The 23511-nt window shown below is 40.7% G+C and overlaps 1 protein-coding gene across 1 annotated transcript; it reads left to right on the forward strand.

The window, feature by feature from the left end:
* The first annotated feature begins 9711 nt into the window (after nt 1–9711).
* LOC129854608 (hyaluronan and proteoglycan link protein 3-like) lies at nt 9712–23245 on the forward strand. The gene is made up of 8 exons (XM_055921863.1): nt 9712–10128; nt 11617–11754; nt 12044–12266; nt 13369–13514; nt 13919–14221; nt 14555–14833; nt 21342–21644; nt 22013–23245. The coding sequence occupies exons 2-8, from the start codon at nt 11625–11627 to the stop codon at nt 22300–22302; spliced, it is 1674 nt and encodes a 557-aa protein (XP_055777838.1). The 5' UTR covers nt 9712–10128; nt 11617–11624; the 3' UTR covers nt 22303–23245.
* The last annotated feature ends 266 nt before the right edge of the window (nt 23246–23511 follow it).

The raw sequence follows: 23511 nt of genomic DNA on the forward strand, positions 1-23511 counted from the left end.
TCATAAAACACTGTCATTAAGGCTAGACTAAATCATCTCAACCTTTTTGAAGGAAAATTCAATGTCTAGTTCATTTTGGTGTCCCATACATGTTGGGACTAGGAAGTAGTCTGGCCAGTCCAGTGTGAACCACAGAAGACAACCCATGGGTTTGTCCTAAATGGCACCCTAATGCCTTTTGACCAGAGCCCTAAGGGTCCCTGGTCAAAAGTAGTGCACTAAATAGGGAATAGGGTGCTTTTTGGGATACAAGCCATTGATGACCACTCTACCGCTCTGTTGTAACACTGTCTGACCCCTGAGGGATTTCCATTGTGGGTCAGACTGGACAGACCATGGTCCTGTGGTCTGTGTTTCTCCCATCCAAACATTCCCTGGCTGTGTCCCAAATGGCACCCATCTAAATATGGTACCTTTGACCAGGGCACATAGGGCTCTGTTTAAAAGTAGTGCACTATATAGGGAATAGGGTGCCATTTGGGGCGGGGCACCTATGACCAAATACAGGACTCTCCTGGCTGGGCAATAGACTGGTGTTTATAGTAGTAATCAGACCCTCTTAGCTCCTCATCTCCCTGCTATTCACACACGCTGGTATGTCTAGCCCCTGGCCAAGGCTTTCAACTACACTCTGACTGTGTGTGTGTGTGTGTGTGTGTGTGTGTGTGTGTGTGTGTGTGTGTGTGTGGTTTTACTATCCTTGTCACAAAATCTTTGTCACAAAATGTTACATCTAAATAAGATGTTTGGTGCAGTATTTCTCAAGTGTAAAAGTGTGCATGAAAACGAGTCATCTATAATTGAATGACAACAAACACTTCATTGAAGAATCCCTACTGTTGACCAATGACCGACGAAGGTCCGTAGGCTCCGAACATCGTCTTCCCTTGACAAAAAAGCTCTATGTGCACGAACGGCCGGGGAAAAAACCTTGCCGGAGAACAAAACGAACAAAACCATCACAAAATGTAGTAATATACAGTGCCTTCAGAAAGTATTAATCAATACAGAAATATCTAATTTACATAAGTATTCACAACCCTGAGTCAATATTTTGTAAAAGCACCTTTGGTCCGATTACAGCTTTGAGACATCTTGGGTATGTCAGTATCAGCTTTGCACATCTGGATTTGGGGATTTTCTCCCATTCTTCCTTGCAGATTTTCTCAAGCTCTGTTAAATTAGATGTGGAGTGGCTATGAACAGCAACCTTCAAGTCTTTCCACAGATTTTCAATGTGACTCAGGTCTGTGCTTTTGCTGGGCCACTCAAGGACTTTCACATTCTTCTGAAGAAGAAATTCCAGCATTGCTTTGGCTGTATGCTTGGGGTCATTTTCCTATTGGAACGTACATTTTCACCCCCGGTCTAAGGTCTTTTGCACTCTAAAACAGGTTCTCAGCAAGGATTTGCCTGAATGTTGCTCCATTTATTGTTCCCTTTATCCTTACCAGTTTCCCAGTCCCTGCCGCTGAAACGCTTCCACCGCTTCATGGTAGGGATGATGTTAGACGGGTGATGAGCTGTGCCTGGTTTTCTCCAGACATAACACCTTCCATTCAGGGCAAAAGGTTACATTTTTGTCTCATCAGACCACCGAATCTTTTGCTTATGCTCTGAGTCTTACACGTGCCTTTTTGCAAACTCCAGGCGTGCTGTCATGTTCATTTTTCTCAGGAGTAGCTTCTGTCTGGCCACTCTCCCATAAAGCCCAGATTGGGAAAGGGCTGTAGAGACTGTTGTCCTTCTGGCAGGTTCTCCCATCTCAGCCAAGGAACTCTGTAGTTATGTCAGAGTGGTAGTTTGGTTCTTGATCACCTCACTGACCAAGGTCCTTCTTGCCCGGTTGCTCAGTTTGGTCGGACGCCCAGCTCTAGGCAGAGTCTGGGTAGTTCCATACTTTGTTCCATTTCCCCATGATAGAGGCCACTGTGCTCTTGGAAACTTTCAACATTCTAGAAATAGTTTTATACCCTTCCCCAGATATATGCCTCATCACAATTATATCTCGCAGATCTACGGACAGTTCCTTGGACTTCATGGTATAGTTTCTGCTATGACTGTCAACTGTGGGACCTTATTTAATCATGTCCAAACAATTGAATTGGCCACAGGTGGACTCCAATCAAGTTGTAGTGACGTCTCAAGGATAATCAAAGTAAATTGGATGCACCTGAGCTCAATTTGGAGTGTCATAGCAAAGGGGTGTGAGTACTTATGTAAATTAGATATTTCTGTATTTCATTTTCAATACATTTGCTACCATTTCTATAAACATGTTTTCACTGTCATAATGGGGTATTGTGTGTAGATGGGTGATACAAATGCAGGCTGTAACACAACAAAATGTGGAATAAGTCATGAATACTTTCTGAAGGCACTGTATGCACAAAGAGTTTCCTCTTCTTTCAGATGGGGAGCATGCGGATGCCTAAAGGGTTAGGGACAATAGGATTTTGACTGGGAATCAACTGTTTGGTCCACACAAGGATATTAAAACAAATGTGTGTGTGTGTGTGTGTGTGTGTGTTTGGCAAGAGGAGAGACAGAGAGTGTGTGTGCGCCTGCGTGTATATGTATGCGCGTGTCTGTGTATGTGGACAAACACGTGTATGTGGACACAGTGCAAGTGCACCGTAAAAGGAAGGGTTGCACCCAGAAACAACAGTTGCCCGCTGGAGTGCCGCATGCATCTCGGATGAATAACATCTGCTTTACAGTGTGTGTTTAGGATAGATGGATCAGAAGAGAGTGTAACCCTCTCTGTTCTCTCTCTGCAGGCTGCAAACCAACCCTTTACTCCCCCAACAGCTGGCCAAGATGAGCTCATTTGTTATGGTTGGGGTTGTGATAGAAGATAGGGATTCTGTAATGAGAGGGGCCCCATAACTACACAGCAGGCAGAAGTCAACAGAAAGTGAGTAAGTAAAACAAGCTTACATTTTCATTTTGGATTCTGATGGGGGTGCAACAGTTGAACTAAACTCAGGAGGCATTTAGAAGTTATATTCTTCAGTATTCAATAGGTACAGTATTGGGACTGTGACACATTTTCTGTTGTTTTGGCTCTGGACTATTAGGTTAAAATGCAGACTGTCAACTTTGAGGGTATTTTCATCCATATCGGGTGAACCATAAAATTACAGCACTTTTTGTACATAGTCCTCCCATTTTAGGAGACCAGAATTCACTTATGTGTATTAAAGTAGTAAAAAGTTAAGTATTTGGTCTCATATTCATAGCACACAATGACTACATTAAGATTGTGACTTTACAAATTTGTTGGATGCATTTGCTGTTTGTTTTGGTTGTGTTTACGATTATTTTGTGCCCAATAGAAAGTAATGGTAAATAATGTATTGTGTCATTTTGTAGTCACTTGTATTGTAAATAAGAATAGAATATGTTTCTAAACACTTCTTCATTAATGTGAATGTTACCATGATTACAGATAATCCTGAATGGTGAATAAAGATGAGTGAGAAAGTTACAGATGCACAAATATGATACTCCCAAGACTTGCTAACCTGTCATCATTACAATAACAGGGGAGGTTAGCATTTGGGGAGAGGTGGGGGGGTTATATTTGTGCATCTCACTAATACTTATTCATTTATTTAAGCATCAGCTGTCAGAGCAGCTCACAGATCATTGCACCTGTACATAGCCTATCTGTAAATAGCCCATCCAACTACCTCATCCCCTTTTTGTTTTTTTGCTCCTTTGCACCCCAGTATCTCGTTCAAATATTTTTTATTGAACACACACAAGAATGGTGTATAGGTATAAAAGACAATTATCTAAACATAAAAGAGCAGACAGAAACAACAAGACCCAGAGTTCTAGGTAGAAAGTAAATAATACAAAATAAGACATGCAGAACAAGGACAGGTAGAAAGAAAAAGGAGAGACGAAGCAGGTACTTGGAGTAAAACGTTTAATAAATAACAGACATGGAACGAAACAGGAACAGCCTCAGCAAACTACTACTAAAGAAAAAAACAATCAATGTAGCAGCAGGGAACAGAGCTGGGGAACTGACAAATATAGGGGAGGAAATAAACAGCTGATGATGAGTCCAGGAATGAGTCCAGGTGAGTCCAATATCGCTGATGCATGTGACGAGGGAAGGCAGGTGTGCGTAAAAGATGGCAGGAGTATGCGATGAAGGGCAGCCTGACGCCCTCAAGCGCCAGGGGGGAGAAGAGCGGGAGCAGACATGGCAAAAGGTAGGTTAAAATATTACAATTAAGAGTATGTTCAAATGTATACATTCACAGCGCCGACTGGTCCAAGTAAGAGAGGAAAGGATGCCAGATTTGAGAAAATGTTGATAATTTATTGTTCAGAATATATCTAATTCTTTCTAAGTGTACAGTGTTTGCCAATTCGCTGAGACATAATTTGGTAGAGGGAGCATCCTTCCTTTTCCAAAACAACAAGATGCATTCTTTTGCCGAAATGAGACTGTAAGAGATTAGTTGTTTTTGGGGGTTGGTTAATCCGTTTAGGGAATCAGACACTCCTAGTATTATCAGAAGCGGGTCTGGGTCAATTGAAGTCTCCAGAACTTCAGAGAGGATCCTAAAAATCCCACACCAATAACCATACAAGCTAGAGCATAGGACAAAGCAGTGGAGTAATGTACCCTGCGCAGCCTGACATGTATCACACATAGGAGAAGTATCAGGAAATATCCTTTGCAGCTTAATTGTTGAATAGTGGAATCTGTGTAATACCTTGAATTGTATGAGACGACGTTTGGAGTTAATGGAGCAGGTGTGGATATACTCCAAGCTATCTTCCCAGTCTGCCACAGAAATGTCAGTCCCTAGTTCTTCCTCCATTTTGCCTTAATGGTATCTGTAGAAGGTGTGCTAACAGATTGAAAGCGTCATATAGACAAGATATCAGTTTGTTTGAGGTGGGGGATATTTTTATGCATCCGTCAAACATGGACAGTTTAGCATTCCCAAATGTTGGAAGGTGTTTTCTAACATAGTCTCTAATCTGTAGGTATCTGAAAAAGTTACTTCTGGGAAGATGATAAATTTCCCTCAGCAACTCAGAGGCAAAAGTCCCTTCTATGTATTGATCCCCTATGGTATTTATCCCTAGTTCTCCACATCGCTCAAAGGTGTTATCAAGGTTAGAGGGGGCAAAGGAGGGATTCCTCGCAACAGGGAGCATGAAGGATATTGGTCTAAGGTCAAAGTGGACTTTAATTTGCTTCCAGATTCGGACTGTGCTATGTATAATAGGATTGCTACTATAAAGTGACATCTCCAGATTGACAGGTGACAAAATTACAGCGCCAATAGAGAAGCGGTGACACTCCTCACTCTCCATACTACAGGATGACGGAAGTGTGTCATCCAGCAAAAACGTAACAGCGCCAGGAGGTTAGCGGCCCAATAGTAAAATATAGAATTTGGGAGACACAATCCTCCTTCCATCTGGGATTTACAGAGGTGTTGTCACGGCCATCGAAAGAAGTGGACCAAAGTGCAGCGTAGTGAGCATACATTTCCTTTTATTATAGAATGTCAACAAGAAACAAAATAAACGACCGTGAAGCTTACGAGGGCTATAGTGCCACTAACAAAGTCAACTACCCACAATCACAGGTGGGAAAAAGAGCTGCCTAAGAGACATGAAAAAAAGAGACAAAAAAGGCTCTTTAAGGTCAGGGCGTGACAGGTGTTTTTTACCTATCCTGTGTGTTTTATAATCCCAGATGAATGGATTGATAATTGAGTCCAGTTGTTTATGAAAGGACTTGAGTATGAATACTGGAATGTTCTGGAATAGGTAGAGCAGTTGTGGGAGGAAGACCATTTTAATGGCATTAATTCTTCAGAGCAGAGAAATTGGGAGAGTTCTCCAAAATTGTATGTTTGTAGGATCTTGAATAGATAGGACCACTCAACTTGGCCAAAGGCCTTTTCGGCATCAAGAGATATAACGGCAAGGTCCACGTTGGGTAACCTCTGAGCATACATAATGTTGAAGAGGCGCCTGAGATTGAAGAATGAGTTTCTGTTAGGGATAAAGCTGGTCTGGTCCGAATGGACCAATTTGCCCATTAAAGTGCTAATCCTGTTAGCCAGAGTTTTTGCTAAAATCTTTTGGTCTGTATTAAGGAGAGATATTGGTCTATATGACCCTACCTCTTCCAGATCTTTACCCTTCTTATGTATAACTGTAATGAACGCCTCATCCAAAGTAGGTGGGAGAGCTTCATCCTCACTGGCCTGAACCAACATTTTGTGCAGGTAGGGAGAGAGCATGTTGCTGAATGTTTTATAGAATTCACCAGGGTATCCATCTGGGCTCGGGGTCTTGCCACTCTTTAGAGATTTAATTGTTTCTCGAATTTCTCCAAGATATATTTCCTTATTCGGGAAGTTGGAATCTTCCTGGTTCAGGGGAGGGAGATTACAGTCCTCCAAAAAGTTTTGCATAATTAAGGGGTTAGGATCTGCTTTAGATGTATATAGAGTCTCGTAAAACTGATGGAATCTGTCATTGATGTCTTTGGGGGAAGAGAGTAATTCCCCAGATGCAGATTTATCTTTGTGAATCATTCGGTCACTCACATTTTTTCGAAGTTGTCTGCCGAGTAATTTGTGTGGTTTGTCACCAAACTCAAAATATTTCTGGTTGGCATAGAGAAAAGATTTAGCCATTTTAGCTGAGAGAATCTGATTATATTCAAATAATTATTTTATGTTTCTCCATGGATGGATGGCTAGCAGTCTCCCTATCCAGTAAGTGAATTTGTCCCTCCAATTCTACAATTTGTTCTCTGTTTTGCCTACTCCTGGCAGCCTGAAAGGAGATGATACAGCCTCTCAAATAAGCCTTCAGTGTTTCCCACAATAATGCTGGGGAAGTCTCTGTGTTGTCGTTGGTATCAAAGAAAAAATGTATTTGGTCTTTAAGATGTTCACAGAATGTTGGTTCTGTGAGAAGCTGAGGATTCAACCCCCAGACCCTCTCGTTTGATACGATGTCACCCAATCTCAGGGAGAAGGTGAGTAGACTGTGGTCAGAGATTAAAATATCATGATACCTCACATTACAGGTATAGGGGAGTAATTTCGCATCAACCAAAAAGTAATCGATTCGGGTATAAACATTGTGAACATGAGAGTAAAAGGAATATTCCCTACCCGTAGGGTTAGTGATCCTCCATATATCAAATAAATTTGATTTTTTTATGTAGGTATTCAAGAATTCGCTTGAATAGGAGGTAGGGGTTCGCCGGGTAGAGGATCTGTCCAAATATTGGTCTAGCACACAGTTAAGGTCCCCTCCAATGACCAGATTAGTATGGGAGATATATGGAATCAGGGCAAGGACTCTTTTGAAAAAGAGGGGTTATCAATGTTTGGCCCATAGATATTTAGTAGAGTTACAGAAGTAGAGTTGATCTCTCCTATTACGATCACATAACGACCCTCTTTATCCAGCAGCATACCACCCTGCATACCACTACTGGCTTGCTTCTGAAGCTAAGCAGGGTTGGTCCTGGTCAGGCCCTGGATGGGAGACCAGATGCTGCTGGAAGTGGTGTTGGAGGGCCAGTAGGAGGCACTCTTTCCTCTGGTCTAAAAAATATCCCAATGCCCCAGGGCAGTGATTGGGGACACTGCCCTGTGTAGGGTGCCGTCTTTCGGATGGGACGTTAAACGGGTGTCCTGACTCTCTGAGGTCATTAAAGATCCCATGGCACTTATCGTAAGAGTAGGGGTGTTAACCCCGGTGTCCTGGCTAAATTCCCAATCTGGCCCTCAAACCATCATGGTCACCTAATAATCCCCAGTTTACAATTGGCTCATTCATCCCCCTCCTCTCCCCTGTAACTATTCCCCAGGTCGTTGCTGCAAATGAGAACGTGTTCTCAGTCAACTTACCTGGTAAAATAACGGTAAAATAAAAATATCAAAATAAAAATCCGCAATAGTGGTTTTATGTAGAAAGGGAATTCCTTTCCATACCAGAATCGCTGTGCCTCTCGTTTTGGCAGAGAAATTAGAGTGATACACTTGCCCCACCCACCTACATTTAAGTCTGCTATGAGAATTGTTTTTCAGATGGGTTTCTTGCAACAACAAAAAAATATATAATATCAGACGAGAGTGCTTTCAAGTGGGCTAGGACCTTGCCTCTCTTAATTGGTTCGTTTAAACCCTTGACATTCCAGGAAGTAAATGTAACCCCCGCCCTCCTCTCGTTTGTAGTTCATATGGTGGCCTGCATAACATGTAACTCAATAAAAAGTTAAGAAAGCCCACCAAACCATTACATCAGCATATGTAGCACCTACACCCGAGCAATATCCAACCGAGCCCTCCCCTCCGGCAAGCACCCTTATCCTGTCCCCCAACTTTCCCCAACATTTACCCTCCCCCTCAACCCACCTTTAACAGGCATACACAAATAGGAGAGAAAAAATACAAATAATAAACACATTGTCTGCCAGATGCCAAAAATGCACGGCGCGACCTCGAACGAGAGGTAAAACAAAAATAAAATCCCAACTATACGTTCACCTCTCAATATCCAAGAACTTCTACTAACATATGAACTGAGGAGGCTCCCGCAAATAAAGTGTTAATTTAGCATCTAATAAACCAAAACAGAATGAATTGCAATTTAAACATATTGCTCAATTAAGTGTCATCCTGGGTCAATCCCTGAGATAAACAAGATAAAGCATCGCAAGATTATATTGCTAAACAATGCCGGTCTCAACATAAACCATCAGCAACCGATATAGACAGCAGGACATTTACATATTGTGGGTTAGGAGATCACACCCCAGTATCTCTACTTGCACATCCATCTTCTGCACATCTATCACTGCAGTGTTTAATTTTAATTACTTCGCCACTATGGCCTATTTATTGCCTTACCTCCCTAATCTTACCTTATTTGCACACACTGTATATAGATTTTTTCTATTGTGTTATTGACTGTTTATTCCATGTGTAACTCTGTGTTGCTGTTTGTGTCGCACTGCTTTGCTTTATATTGGCCAGGTCACAGGTCGCTACCTGGTTAAATAAAGGTGAAATAAAAAATAAAAATATGCAATCATAAAAAAATGTAATCATGGTAGCATCCACATTAATGTAGAAGTGTTTAGAAACATATTCTACTCTTATTTACAATAAAAGTGACTCCAAAATGACGCAATATGTTATTTACCATTACTTTCTATTGGACACGAAATAATCGTAAACACAACCAAAACAAACAGCAAATGCATCCAACAAATTTCTAAAGTCACAAGCTTGATGTAGTCATTACGTGCTATGAATATGGGACCAAATATTACACTTTTGACAATTTTAATACACATATACTGTAAGTTAATTTGTCAAAATACGTTTGGTCTCCTAAAATGGGGGACTATGTCGAAAACGTGCTGTTATTTATAAACGGTTCACCCGATATGGATGGAAATACCCTCAAATTAAAGCTGACAGTCCGCACTTTAACCTCAGCATTGTGTCATTGAAAATCCGAAGGTCTGCAGTACATAGCCAAAACAACAAAAATGTGTCACTGTCCTAATACTTTTGGAGCTCAATCTATATATTATTATTTAAAAGTCAACAAATGTATGTAGCAATCGCAGATTGCCCCTTTAAAGTTTTAGAGAGTCTGGGGAAAGTGACTCAATTCATGCAGTGTATTAGAGCATGTCCGTCATTATTTCTGCTGACCTGGCAATTATGCATTGGATCCGTTTATAATGAAAACAAATGGTCAGATGGATCGGTTTTGCTTTGTTTCTAATACAATCACACAACCGTAAATTACTCAAGGTTTTTGGGAAAAGTTGTAGATTCTTTTCATGTATTATTTTGAAGCCAAGTACTTGGATATGGTTTTTGTGTCATCATTGCGGTCAGAATCCCTAGTGCCACTATAACCACAGGCGGGTACCTTTTCTGAGGACGGTCCAAGAACTCCGCAGACTTACACATTTTTTTCTGCTGAACATCCATAAGAAGAAGCTGCATCTCTCCCTTTTCTTTGATATAATATTTTGCGGTTTAATAAAAACTCGAAGAAGAAAAGTCACGCGGCATTATACCAGCTAGTTGTTAAACTGTAAGTAAATAATAATCACCACATGAAGAATATCATAAAACAGATGACAAATTAACGGTATCAGATTGAAAAATATTATTCTGATTCAGGTTGGTAAATTGTATTACTCATATCGTCGCTAGGTAGTTTGATAAGTTGTTTTAGTGGAATCGTCGCTATGTGTAAGTAAATGTCAGGTGTACCGAACAGGAGGCAGTATCATATTCCTTACCGACTTTCTGGGAAATTGACTATTACGGTGCATATAGCCTCTATAGGTTTCTATATTATAATCAAAGACTATTATGATCAAGAAGTCTAATTGAGATGTTGAATCAAACACATGTATTGTTGCCTATTGAATATTTTGAGTACTGTTTTTTGTGTGACCAAATGTTGTTGTTTTTTTAAATAATCTGTAAAACACAAAACACATTGAAATGTAATAACCTACAAACACAACAACCCCTACCCTCCACCCCATGGCAAACCTGAGAAAATAACAGGAAACACATAGACTATAGACATTAAATGAAATTGCCTTTCAGATCTAGTATTCAGGGCAAAGAACTGCAGTAATATGTTTTAGATGGATTTAATTGTATAATGCATTTTGTTCCCGTATTCACTCTGATTAACTAGACTGTATTTGGGTCAGAAGCGCAGACATCTGGAGCAAGAGCACAGACAAATTATTGCTAAATTAAGATGTTGTTTTCACATCAGCTTTTGACTAGGAGCCAAAGTTTACTCCGTACTAAATAAAACAAAACAAAAATGTTAATCTACAACCATTGCAATGCTCAAACAGTGACATAAACTTAACATCTTTTCTTAAGTATTTTGTGAGTTGCAGATTTGCCATGCAAAACATGATATGATACTGCCACCTATTGGCAGTTTATAGCTACGACTACTGTTAATATGCAAGTGGAACGTAACAGTATTAAGGTTAGGGTTATTGTTAGGTATGGTTTATGTTTATGGTTAGGGTTAGGGTTTAGGGTAGGGAGATCCCAAGGATCCCGGATAGCACTAGCTGTGGAGAAAGGTCAGGGGGCTGAGATTGGGGTCAGTCAAAGTCAGTCGTTCCCACACCCTTTACAGTTCTTAACATGTTTTTCTTAGACCCACCACATAATCTAAATCAATGTGTCTGAACAGGCCCCAGTGTTTAGCCGCTACCCAGAGGGAGTTATCTGTGACCCTCCTCTGGGTCCCGTCCCACCATATGGGAACCACTGAGAAGGGGGTCCAGTCAAGACACCATCCCAACTCTATTTGTGTACCTTCTCCCTGCATTGTGCACTGGTTCGTTCCCACTCAAGGATTTAAAATAATTGAAATAGTGGTTGAATTGGCTGAACAGATATCAGTCCAGTCCTTTTATATCCATGAGGGGAGTGAACAAGTGCACACTTCGGGGAGAAGGGAGAGTATTATAATTAGGCTGAAGACACTATACTCGTACCCCAAGCCTTATATTTGCTTGTACCCTCTATGGTTCAGTGACAAGGATGATGGTGGCTCACCCTCGCCCCCTGTTGGTGATATTGCTGCAGCTGCTCCTCTCCTGCTTGCCCGCGCTCGGATACTCCAACAGATTCTTCTACCAAGACATTCTCAACGGAAACGGCAATGGAGAGAGTAGGAGCATGCACTTATGTTTTATGAATGAAGAGTTGAACATGAGTACATGCCTTAGGTAGGGGCAATGCATCCACCTTCCATGTAACATACACAAATGTTTTGCAATTGAAAACGATAGTGAGCCTTTCTTATTGAACAAGTTCAGGTAGTTCCTCCCTCTTTCAGTCCCTTGGTGCCTAATGAACACGACCCATAAATGGCTTATCAATTTAAACTCTCAGAGGAGGTTGCACAGACCCAAATGAAGTCTGACTCACTGCTGTTTTGTGTGTATTTTCCTTTCTAGTCCACTTTAACGGTGTAAAGCTCCATGTGGACTCCTCCCAGCCCTCTGTGTTCGCTTTGCGGGGGAGTAACGCAACCCTACCCTGCCGATACTGGTATGAGCCAGATTTGAGCTCCCCCAGGAGGGTGCGGGTGAAGTGGTCCTGGCTGCCCGTCGTGGGGGGCCATGAGACAGACGTTCTAGTGGCCATCGGGCCCCGCATTCACAGCTTTGGGGATTTCAGGTACTCTAGCTATTCTTGATGCAGGCCCGATCATTCTAAAACCATTATGATCATTTGTGTTTAGTGAGTGTTTTTATTTCTATACTGTAGTTCTTAAGATCCCGCCTTTGATTTTTATAGTTTCAATTTTTTTATTTTGTATTCCTTTAATTTCTATACTGTCATACTTTCATTGTTATAATTGTGTCACAAATTCCTTATTATGTACCTTTCATTTCTTTTACTGCATTTTGGTGAATTCAGGGCTTCCTCGCAAAGACATCTGTCGAAATGGGACTTCACTGTATAAATAAAGGTTACATAAAAAAAGGCTTAATTCACACTCGGCAGAAGTGGAAAAAGTACCCAATTGTCATACTTGAGTAAAAGTAAAGCTATCTTAAAACTTCTTTTGGGTCCCCTGCGGGGCGGTTGAGCTAACGTAGGTTAAATGTAATTAGCATGAGGTTGTAAATGACTCAATATTTTTTTTAAGCCACCCAGTAAAATACTACTGGTGTAAAAGTCCAAAAGTATCTGGTCTTAAATATACATAAGTATCAAAAGTCAATGTGAATGCTTTAAATTAAATTCCTTATATTAAGCAAACCAGACTGTCAGATTCTTGATTTAAAGATTCACAGCCAGGGGCACACTCCAAAACTCAGACACAATTGGCCAACGCAACATGAGTTGAGTTCACCAGAGCAGACGCGGGGGGGATGGTGTGTTATATTGATACGTGTGTGAATTGGACACATTTTGCTGTCCTGCCTGAGCGTTTCAATGTAACAAGCACTTTTGGGTGGCTGAGTCAGGGCTTGTCAGGAAAAATATATGGGAATAAAAAGTGTATTTTCTTTAGGAATGAAGTGGAGTTAAAGTTGACAAACATATGAATATTCAACTAAAGTACAGATACCCCAAAAACTACATAGGTAGTACTTCAAAGTATTTTTTTTGTTACTTTACACCACTGACACTCTGGGCTGTATAGATGAGGAAAAATGCATTTCACACAACTGTTGTGATACAATGGATCATTTTGAGTTTGCCTGCACAAAAATGTTTCTGCATCTGTTGAACACATGGATGATAACAAAGTCCTGTATTTATCTCTCAGGGACCGGGTGCGTCTCAGACAGGACTCACCAGGAGATGCTTCGCTGGTCATGACTGAACTCCAGCTCAATGACACGGGTCGTTACCGCTGTGAGGTCATCGACGGGCTGGAGGACAAGAGCGCCACTGTCGACCTCGAGCTACGAGGTAGACTATATTATAGTGCCGTATAACAACCTCATTTGTGAGTGTCACCCAGCCCCTCCCATCACTACTGTACTCACACACAATTAAGGTGCAAATCTGCAATATGTACAGCTATTATGTGGTCATTTAAATGAATTATATATTATAAAGCCTATCAATTGAATCTTGAAAAATATAATGGATTTGTTTAGTACTGTTCATCTGCCTTACCCCATCTTATTGATGTCATGTACTGTCATGCACTACATCTAAAGTTCTCTCTTTGGGTTGAAGTGGTACATTGGTCCAGCCACATCCCTCAGCTTCAACTAAGTTAGGCTAACCAAGTAAGGCTGCTGTTTGGCTGACAAACTAATGAAGGATTATGCCTTAAAAGTCATTACATATCTCTTGCTCCCCTCCAGGTGTGGTATTTCCCTACCAGCCTCCTCACGGCCGTTACAACCTGACCTACCATGATGCCCAGCAAGTCTGCCAGGAGCAGGACTCCACTCTGGCCACCTTCGAGCAGCTGTTCCAGGCCTGGGAGGAGGGGCTGGACTGGTGCAACGCAGGTTGGCTGGCTGACGGGACAGTGCAGTACCCAATCACCAAGCCCCGGAGCCCCTGTGGGGGGCTAGGCCTCGCCCCGGGGGTTAGGAGCTACGGTAGACGCCACCGCCACCTCCACCGATACGACGTCTTCTGTTTCTCCTCCTCCCTCCGAGGTGAGACACACACACACACACTATACAGGTACACACACACACACACACACTATACAGGTACACACACACACACACACACACACTATACAGGTACACACACTATACAGGTACACACTATACAGGTGCAGATATAGAGATAATTCACCCTACAACTAGAGTCAAGCACAGTCCATCTATTGTGTAACATTCTGTTATATGCATTTGAAGAAATCTGCAATTGACTCTTACTGTAACTTTCATTTTGTGGTGAACTTTCAGTGAGCTCCCTTAGATGCATAACTTTGAATTGATCACCTTATACACCTCCGGTCTCTGCCATGTCCTCTTCTCCAGGTAAGGTCTACTACCTCCAGCTCCCCCAGAAGCTCAACCTCACTGAGGCCCAGCAGGCGTGCTTCAACGACGGGGCCCAGATAGCCAAGGTGGGCCAGCTCTACGCCGCCTGGAAGTTCATGGGCCTGGACCGCTGTGATGCCGGATGGCTTGCTGACGGGAGCCTGCGCTACCCCATCACCAACCCCCGCCGCAACTGTGGCCCCATGGAACCAGGGGTGCGCAGCTTTGGGTTCCCCCCTCCATACCAGAAGCATGGGGTGTACTGCTACAGTGCAGGTACGCGGTAAATCTGATATACGTGGTAAAAGTACATACCACCCTCAGGTCATACCATTTACATCTCTCGTAGTAGGTAGGGGAACAAACTGAAATCCACATGAATGAATGTTGACATGCATAGAAATTCAAGATGCTATGGTGAGAGGGCTGTGCTATGATGTAAAGCTGTGGTATGGTGTGTGAGGGCCTCTACTGGGGTGAAGGCTTGATAATAATACTGGGATACGATGGCCTGGTGGTTGTGTTTCAGGGTTATAGTCCTCGCTAGTCTGTCAGCCTCCCTTGTGATTTAGACAAGCAGGTTAGCAACGCCATGCTGAACAACATGCATGTTCCACATGGGGTTAGCCACTCACTGTAACAAAAGGGACATTTTGTTCAATGACTTCTCCCTGGATTGGGATGTCCTTGCTCTTTATGTTAAAGGGTATCTTTTTTCTAGAAGTTTTACCTCATATTCATTATATTTAGGACAATACCAGTCTATATATGGAAATGGCGCGTTTCAATGTTTTGTTGTCAAAAAGATGGAAGAAAGGGTTGTAACCAAATTACTCCCAGTGATGTCGTCTGTCATTTTCAAATGAAAACAAAGGCTTTCATACAATGGCTTTCCAGTCTTCAAAAATCATTGTTTTAATTTGAAAATGGCTCCCGGTGATATCACCAGGCGTATTCTTCTCAGAACCTTTTCTTCTACCTTGGGTGCATTCGTAAATTCACTCTGGCTATCTACTCCGATTTCAGAGCACTATCGTCTGAGTGTGCCAGAGTGCAGAATAATTGATGAATTTGCGAACTCTCAACACCTGTTGAATATGGCCAGTGTCAGTAAACGTCGGCATAAAAGCATAATTTAATTGTTGCCAACAGCACAGTTACAGTCACCAACACTCTAGATAACATGGTCAGAGGGAAGTGTTCTCTCATTTATGTCTGGAAGTAGCTAGCAAGCTAGCTAACTTTAGCCAGTTAGTTTGGGTGCTTGACTGCCGTTGTGAGGCCAGAACGCTCAGAACAACCTTACTCCTCGGCCAGAGCATCCAGTGTTCGCTCTGAATGCTCCGAGTGCCAAACACTCTGAATTTACGAATGGACAATCTGACAACTCTCTGAATTTACGAACGCCCAGAGCACACTCTGAGCGCTCTCTAGCACTCCAGAGTGAATTTACGAGCGCACCCCTTGTTGACTACAAAACCATTTCACATATGCAGACACTGGTATGGTGCTGGATGTAACAAATATGAGGTTAAACTGTGAAGTGTTCGTTGAATTAATCTATGACTGATCCTCTAATTTCATGTATGAATATTATACTTAATAATATTATAATATTAATATGTTTTACCAATAATTCTGGACCCACCTAAATCTTGCTGTAGGCTATAATGTGATCCACCACTAAGTATGAATGAATCTGTATTTAAACTCTGACCTCAGCTTCAACTGCAATATTATGCATATTTTATTTATACTTCATGTATTGTATTTATCTGCTGTACACTCTTTGTAAACATATTTGTGTATGACATAGGAGCTGAACTCAGAATTAATAAGTAATTAATTATCAAGAATAATCAGTTATGTGATGATTTATAAGCTGTTATTATGTTTATCTCAAAAACAAGTACTTATCTTTTATACTGTATGGCCTGTACCTCACTTGGTTGGTTTGATTATGTAGGTGGTGGGTTTTAACATGGTTTTAGATGATAACGGACACGTATACTAACTTATTTTTGTAAAATAAATAGTAAACATTTTGATTAATGTGTTAATGATTTTGCGTACTTTGGAGGCATGCTTGGTTTGTTTGTGTTTTTATAACGTTCAGTTCAATTCAAACATTAAATCCTTGCACATGTACCAGGCTTAGCAGTGTTGCTTCCTCGCTCACAACATCCTTACCAGTACTTGATCTTGCGCCCTCTGCCTCGCCAACACAGGTGACCACCCTGCTTGACAACGTACTAACCAATTGTGCCACACAAAAAAAGATCCAATTCAATGGCACTATTGGCGACATTTCAAGCTGCGGAGTGAGCTAACAGCACGATCTTATTTCCGTTACACTCACACCAGAGGAAGCTGGTGGGAGGAGCTATAGGAGGACGGGCTCATTGTAATGACTGGAATGGAATGAATGGAACCGAGTCAAACATGGTTTCCATATGTTTGATGTGTTTGATACAGTTCCATTTATTCCATTCAGCCAATTACAATGAGCCCATCCTCCTATAGCTCCTCCCATCCGCCTCCTCTGACTCACACACAACCCAGCTAATAATTCCTATGTCTGAAACCTTTGTGGAATGTTATGTTTTACTGTTCTCCTTACGTGAAAGTGTCCAGTTCTTTGTGAGTTTCGGCAATGTTTCATTTAAGTCAATGACCACATCACCAGATTATAATTAGCATGTTTTGCCATGAAGTTTTTAACATGTTCAGAAAAATGTTAAGGTTGGGATTCAATGCAATTGCGGGTTATAGTTATTGAGGCTTTTAAAGGCAATGTTCCCGCGTTTGTGAAGATCCCATTCACGATAAACACTCAAAATGTTGGCTCAATCATGTATTAAAGTTGTTAATAGCAGTGTAATCACTAAAACATGATTACAATGCTATTAACAACTGTAATACATGATTACAATGCTATTAACAACTGTAATACATGATTACAATGCTATTAACAACTGTAATACATGATTACACTGCTATTAACAACTGTAATACATGATTACAATGCTATTAACAACTGTAATACATGATTACAATGCTATTAACAACTGTAATACATGATTACAATGTTATTAACAACTTTAATACATGATTACAATGCTATTAACAACTGTAATACATGATTACACTGCTATTAACAACTTTAATACATGATTACGCTGCTATTAACAACTGTAATACATGATTACGCTGCTATTAACAACCAATACATGATTACAATGTTATTAACAACTTTAATACATGATTACAATGCTATTAACAACTTTAATACATGATTACACTGCTATTAACAACTGTAATACATGATTACACTGCTATTAACAACTGTAATACATGATTATAATGTTATTAACAACTTTAATACATGATTACAATGTTATTAACAACTTTAATACATGATTACACTGCTATTAACAACTTTAATACATGATTACACTGCTATTAACAACTGTAATACATGATTACACTGCTATTAACAACTGTAATACATGATTACAATGTTATTAACAACTTTAATACGTGATTACAATGTTATTAACAACTTTAATACATGATTACAATGTTATTAACAACTTTAATACATGATTACACTGCTATTAACAACTGTAATACATGATTACACTGCTATTAACAACTGTAATACATGATTACACTGCTATTAACAACTTTAATACATGATTACAATGCTATTAACAACTGTAATACATGATTACACTGCTATTAACAACTGTAATACATGATTACACTGCTATTAACAACTGTAATACATGATTACACTGCTATTAACAACTGTAATACATGATTACACTGCTATTAACAACTGTAATATATGATTACACTGCTATTAACAACTGTAATACATGATTACACTGCTATTAACAACTGTAATACATGATTACACTGCTATTAACAACTGTAATACATGATTACACTGCTATTAACAACTGTAATACATGATTACACTGCTATTAACAACTGTAATACATGATTACACTGCTATTAACAACTGTAATACATGATTACACTGCTATTAACAACTGTAATACATGATTACACTGCTATTAACAACTGTAATATATGATTACACTGCTATTAACAACTGTAATACATGATTACACTGCTATTAACAACTGTAATACATGATTACACTGCTATTAACAACTGTAATATATGATTACACTGCTATTAACAACTGTAATACATGATTATAATGTTATTAACAACTTTAATACATGATTACAATGTTATTAACAACTTTAATACATGATTACACTGCTATTAACAACTTTAATACATGATTACACTGCTATTAACAACTGTAATACATGAGTACAATGCTATTAACAACTGTAATACATGATTACAATGCTATTAACAACTGTAATACATGATTACAATGCTATTAACAACTGTAATACATGATTACAATGCTATTAACAACTGTAATACATGATTACACTGCTATTAACAACTGTAATACATGATTACACTGCTATTAACAACTGTAATACATGATTACACTGCTATTAACAACTGTAATATATGATTACACTGCTATTGACAACTGTAATACATGATTACACTGCTATTGACAACTGTAATACATGATTACACTGCTATTGACAACTGTAATACATGATTACAATGCTATTGACAACTTTAATACATGATTACAATGCTATTGACAACTTTAATACATGATTACAATGCTATTGACAACTTTAATACATGATTACACTGCTATTAACAACTGTAATACATGATTACACTGCTATTAACAACTGTAATACATGATTACAATGCTATTAACAACTTTAATACATTATTTTATTTGTTTATTTAACCAGGTAAGCTAGTTTGAGAACAAGTTCTCATTTACAACTGTGACCTGGCCATGATAAAGCAAAGCAGTGCGACACAAACAACAACACAGAGTTACACATGGAATAAACAAGCGTACCATCAATAACACAATAGAAAAAAAGAAAGTCTATATACAGTGTGTGCAAATGGCGTGAGGAGGTAAAGCAATAAATAGGCCATAGTAGCGAAGTAATTACAATTTATCAAATTAGCACTGGAGTGATGGTTGAGGAGATGGTGATGTGCAAGTAGAAATACTGGTGTGCAAAAGAGCAGAAAAGTAAATAAAAACAATATGGGGATGAGGTAGGTAGATTGGGTGGGCTATTTACAGATGGGCTGTGTGCAGCGATCTGTTAGCTTCTCAGATAGCTGATGTTTAAAGTTAGTGAGGGAAATATAAGTCTTCAGCTTCAGCGATTTTTGCAATTCGTTCCGGTCATTGGCAGTAGAGAACAGGAAGGAAAGGTGGCCAAAGGCGGTGTTGGCTTTGGGGATGACCAGTGAGATATACCTGCTGGAACGTGTGCTACGGGTGGGTGTTGTTATCATGACCAGTGAGCTGAGATAAGGTGGGGCTTTACCTAGCATAGACTTATAGATGACCCGGAGCCAGTGGGTCTGGCTACGAATATGTAGCGAGGGCCAGCCGACTAGAGCATACAGGTCTCAGTGGTGGGTGGTATAAGGGGCATTGGTGACAAAACAGATGGCACTGTGATAGACTGCATCCAGTTTGCTGAGTAGAGTATTGGAAGCTATTTTGTAAATGACATCGCCGAAGTCGAGGATCAGTAGGATAGTCAGTTTTACGAGGGTAGGTTTGGCGGCGTGAGTGAAGGAGGCTTTGTTGTGAAATAGGAAGCCGATTCTAGATTTAATTTTGGATTGGAGATGTTTAATATGAGTCTGGAAGGAGAGTTTACAGTCTAACCAGACACCTAGGTAGTTGTAGTTGTCCACATATTCTAAGTCAGAACCGTCCAGAGTAGTGATACTAGTCGGTTGCAGGCAGCGAACGGTTGAAAAGCATACATTCGGTTTTACTAGCGTTTAAGAGCAGTTGAAGGCCACAGAAGGAGTGTTGTATGGCATTGAAGCTCATTTGGAGATTTGTTAACACAGTGTCCAAGGAAGGGCCAGATGTATACAGAATGGTGTCGTCTCCGTAGAGGTGGATAAGGGAATCACCCGCAGCAAGAGCGACATCGTTGATATATACATAGAAAAGAGTCGGCCCGAGAATTGAACCCTGTGGTACCCCCATAGAGACTGCCAGAGGTCTGGACAACAGGCCCTCCGATTTGACACACTGAACTTTGTCTGAGAAGTAGTTGGTGAACCAGGCGAGGCAGTCATTTGAGAAACCAAGGCTGTTGAGTCTGCCGATAAGAATACGGTGATTGACAGAGTCGAAAGCCTTGGCCAATTAGTGAGGGAGAGCCTCAAATAACCCCTTCATTTGTATATATCCACTGTGTACATTAATTGCGTCAAAGTTGGTCAACATGTAAGCGCAAGTCTGACAATTTTATCCCCATAATGCAACACACTTGGAAAGGTGGTGACCAACAATGGTCAACGACTTTATAAAACAGAGCCACTCGTACACACGCAATTCCTAATGAGCCATGTACAACTGCCTTACCCCATCACAAACCCAAAATATGTTGTTTTACTCCATTGTTTGTAAACATTGTCTTTGTAAACAAACAATGTATTGCTTTAAAACATGGTTAAAACTATTATTTAGATCTCATGGACTGTCTGCCTTTGCACCTGTGGTTACATTGCTCCAGTCCTATCCCTCAGCTTTATTTCAATTCCAGTGGCAGGGCTGTTGTTTGGCTGAAACATAGAATTACATTACAGTGATTACATATCTCTTGCTCCCCTCCAGTTGTGGTGTTTCCCTACCAGCCTCCTCACGGCCGCTACAACCTGACCTACCATGATGCTCAGCAAGTCTGCCAGGAGCAGGACTCCACTCTGGCCACCTTCGAGCAGCTGTTCCAGGCCTGGGAGGAGGGTCTGAACTGGTGCAACGCAGGCTGGCTGGCTGACGGGACAGTGCAGTACCCCATCACCAAGCCCAGAAGGCCCTGTGGGGGACTCGGTCTCGCCCCCGGGGTTAGGAGTTACGGTAGTCGCCACCGCCACCTCCACCGCTACGACGTGTTTTGCTCCTCCTCCCCCCTCCGAGGTGAGAGATTTTTAGACTGCTGTACATCCCATAGAGAAAGATCAACACTGTGTAACTGGATGCGAACACTCTTAGGAAAAAAAGGTTCCAAAAGGGTTCTTCGGCTGTCCCAATAGGAGAACTCTTTTAGGTTCCACGTAGAACCATTTTTGGTTCCAGGTAGAACCCTTTTGGGTTTCAGGTAGAATCCTCTGTGGAAAGGGTTCTACATGGAACCCAAAAGTTTTTTTAAAGGGTTCTCCTATGGGGACAGCCGAAGAACAATTTTAGGTTCTAGATAACACCTTTTTTTCTAAGAGTGTAGCTTTAAATATGCTAAACTTGGATTTGGATGGGTAGACAATACAGTTTCCCTTTCTCTTCTCCAGGTAAGGTCTACTACCTCCGGCTCCCCCAGAAGCTCAACCTCACTGAGGCCCAGCAGGCGTGCTTCAATGACGGGGCCCAGATAGCCAAGGTGGGCCAGCTCTATGTCGCCTGGAGGTTCATGGGCCTGAACCACTGTGATGCCGGATGGCTCGCCGACGGGAGCCTGCGCTACCCCATCACCAAACCCAGCCGCAACTGTGGCCCCATGGAACCAGGGGTGCGCAGCTTTGGGTTCCCCCCTCCATACCAGAAGCATGGGGTGTACTGCTACAGTGCAGGTATGCAGTAAATCTGATAGATGTGATAAATCTACATATCACCAATCTCACATCTCTTCTAGTATGGTAACAGATCACAATCCACAAATGAATAGGTGTATCTCATGACTAGAAATTCTAGAATTACTATATTAGGATGCGAAGGTTGTGTTATGGTGTGAAGTTGTGAGAATTTCTAATGTAGCTGGGGCCTGCTAAAAACAACTGGGAGAATTATCTGTCTGTACTTAGTGGCTGTACATGTTTACTATGGTCCTCCTTGTGACCAGCCACCCTTGTTATTTACACCAGCAGGTTAGCAGTACCATGGTGAACATGCATTTCTCATACAGGATTAAACACTCATTGCATCTAGCCTGTGGTCTCTCTGTTCTCTCTCTCAAATCAGGAACATTTGTCATAGTCCACCATTCAAGGACCTGAGATTTCCTTGCTCTGTTTTTTTGCCGGTATTTGATAGGGACAGATATAATCTAGAGATTGAATGAACAACAGTCAGATGCAATGCACCATCATACCTGAGCTAATTTCCAGTGGTTGTCCTCAGATTATCATTGAAGTACACTAGTTAGTATTAAAACATCTACACAGTTGTTCTGATGTCATGAGCCAGATCTTAACACTATGCATATCTATGACTGTTGATAGATGTGTCACAGTGTGATATTGTAATATAATGTATGAATACTATACCTACATTTTGGACCAATAATGGTCAACAACTTTAGTACATTATGGACCCACCTAAATCTTGCTGTAGCCTATAATGTGATCCCTCACTATGTGTGAATGAACCTGTAGTTAAACCCGGACCTCAGCTTTAACTGTAATATTATGCGTATTGTTAGTTAAACTCATGTATTGTATACATTTACTGTTCTCTCTTTGTAAACATTTTCCTGTACGACATAGGAGCTGATCTCAGCTGATATTTTTGTTAAATAAATTGTCTACCTTAAGAGGCTTTTGATTAATGTGTTAATGATTGTGCGAGGCATGCTTGGTTTGTTTGTGTTTCTAAAACCATTCAATTCAATCCAAAAATGTAATCCTTCACACACAATCCGCAAAGCCGAAGACAGGAAAGACTAGTAATATCTGTGTTTGAGAAACAATATCTCTTATTGTAGTATAGAAAACGACTATAAACAACTTATTTCTATATATGGGGCACACTTGCCTGTTTTTGCAAAGCCTGTTTTTGCATGGGCAGCGCCAGG

The sequence above is a fragment of the Salvelinus fontinalis genome, chromosome 4 (assembly GCF_029448725.1).
Source record: "Salvelinus fontinalis isolate EN_2023a chromosome 4, ASM2944872v1, whole genome shotgun sequence".
Lineage (NCBI taxonomy): Eukaryota > Metazoa > Chordata > Actinopteri > Salmoniformes > Salmonidae > Salvelinus > Salvelinus fontinalis.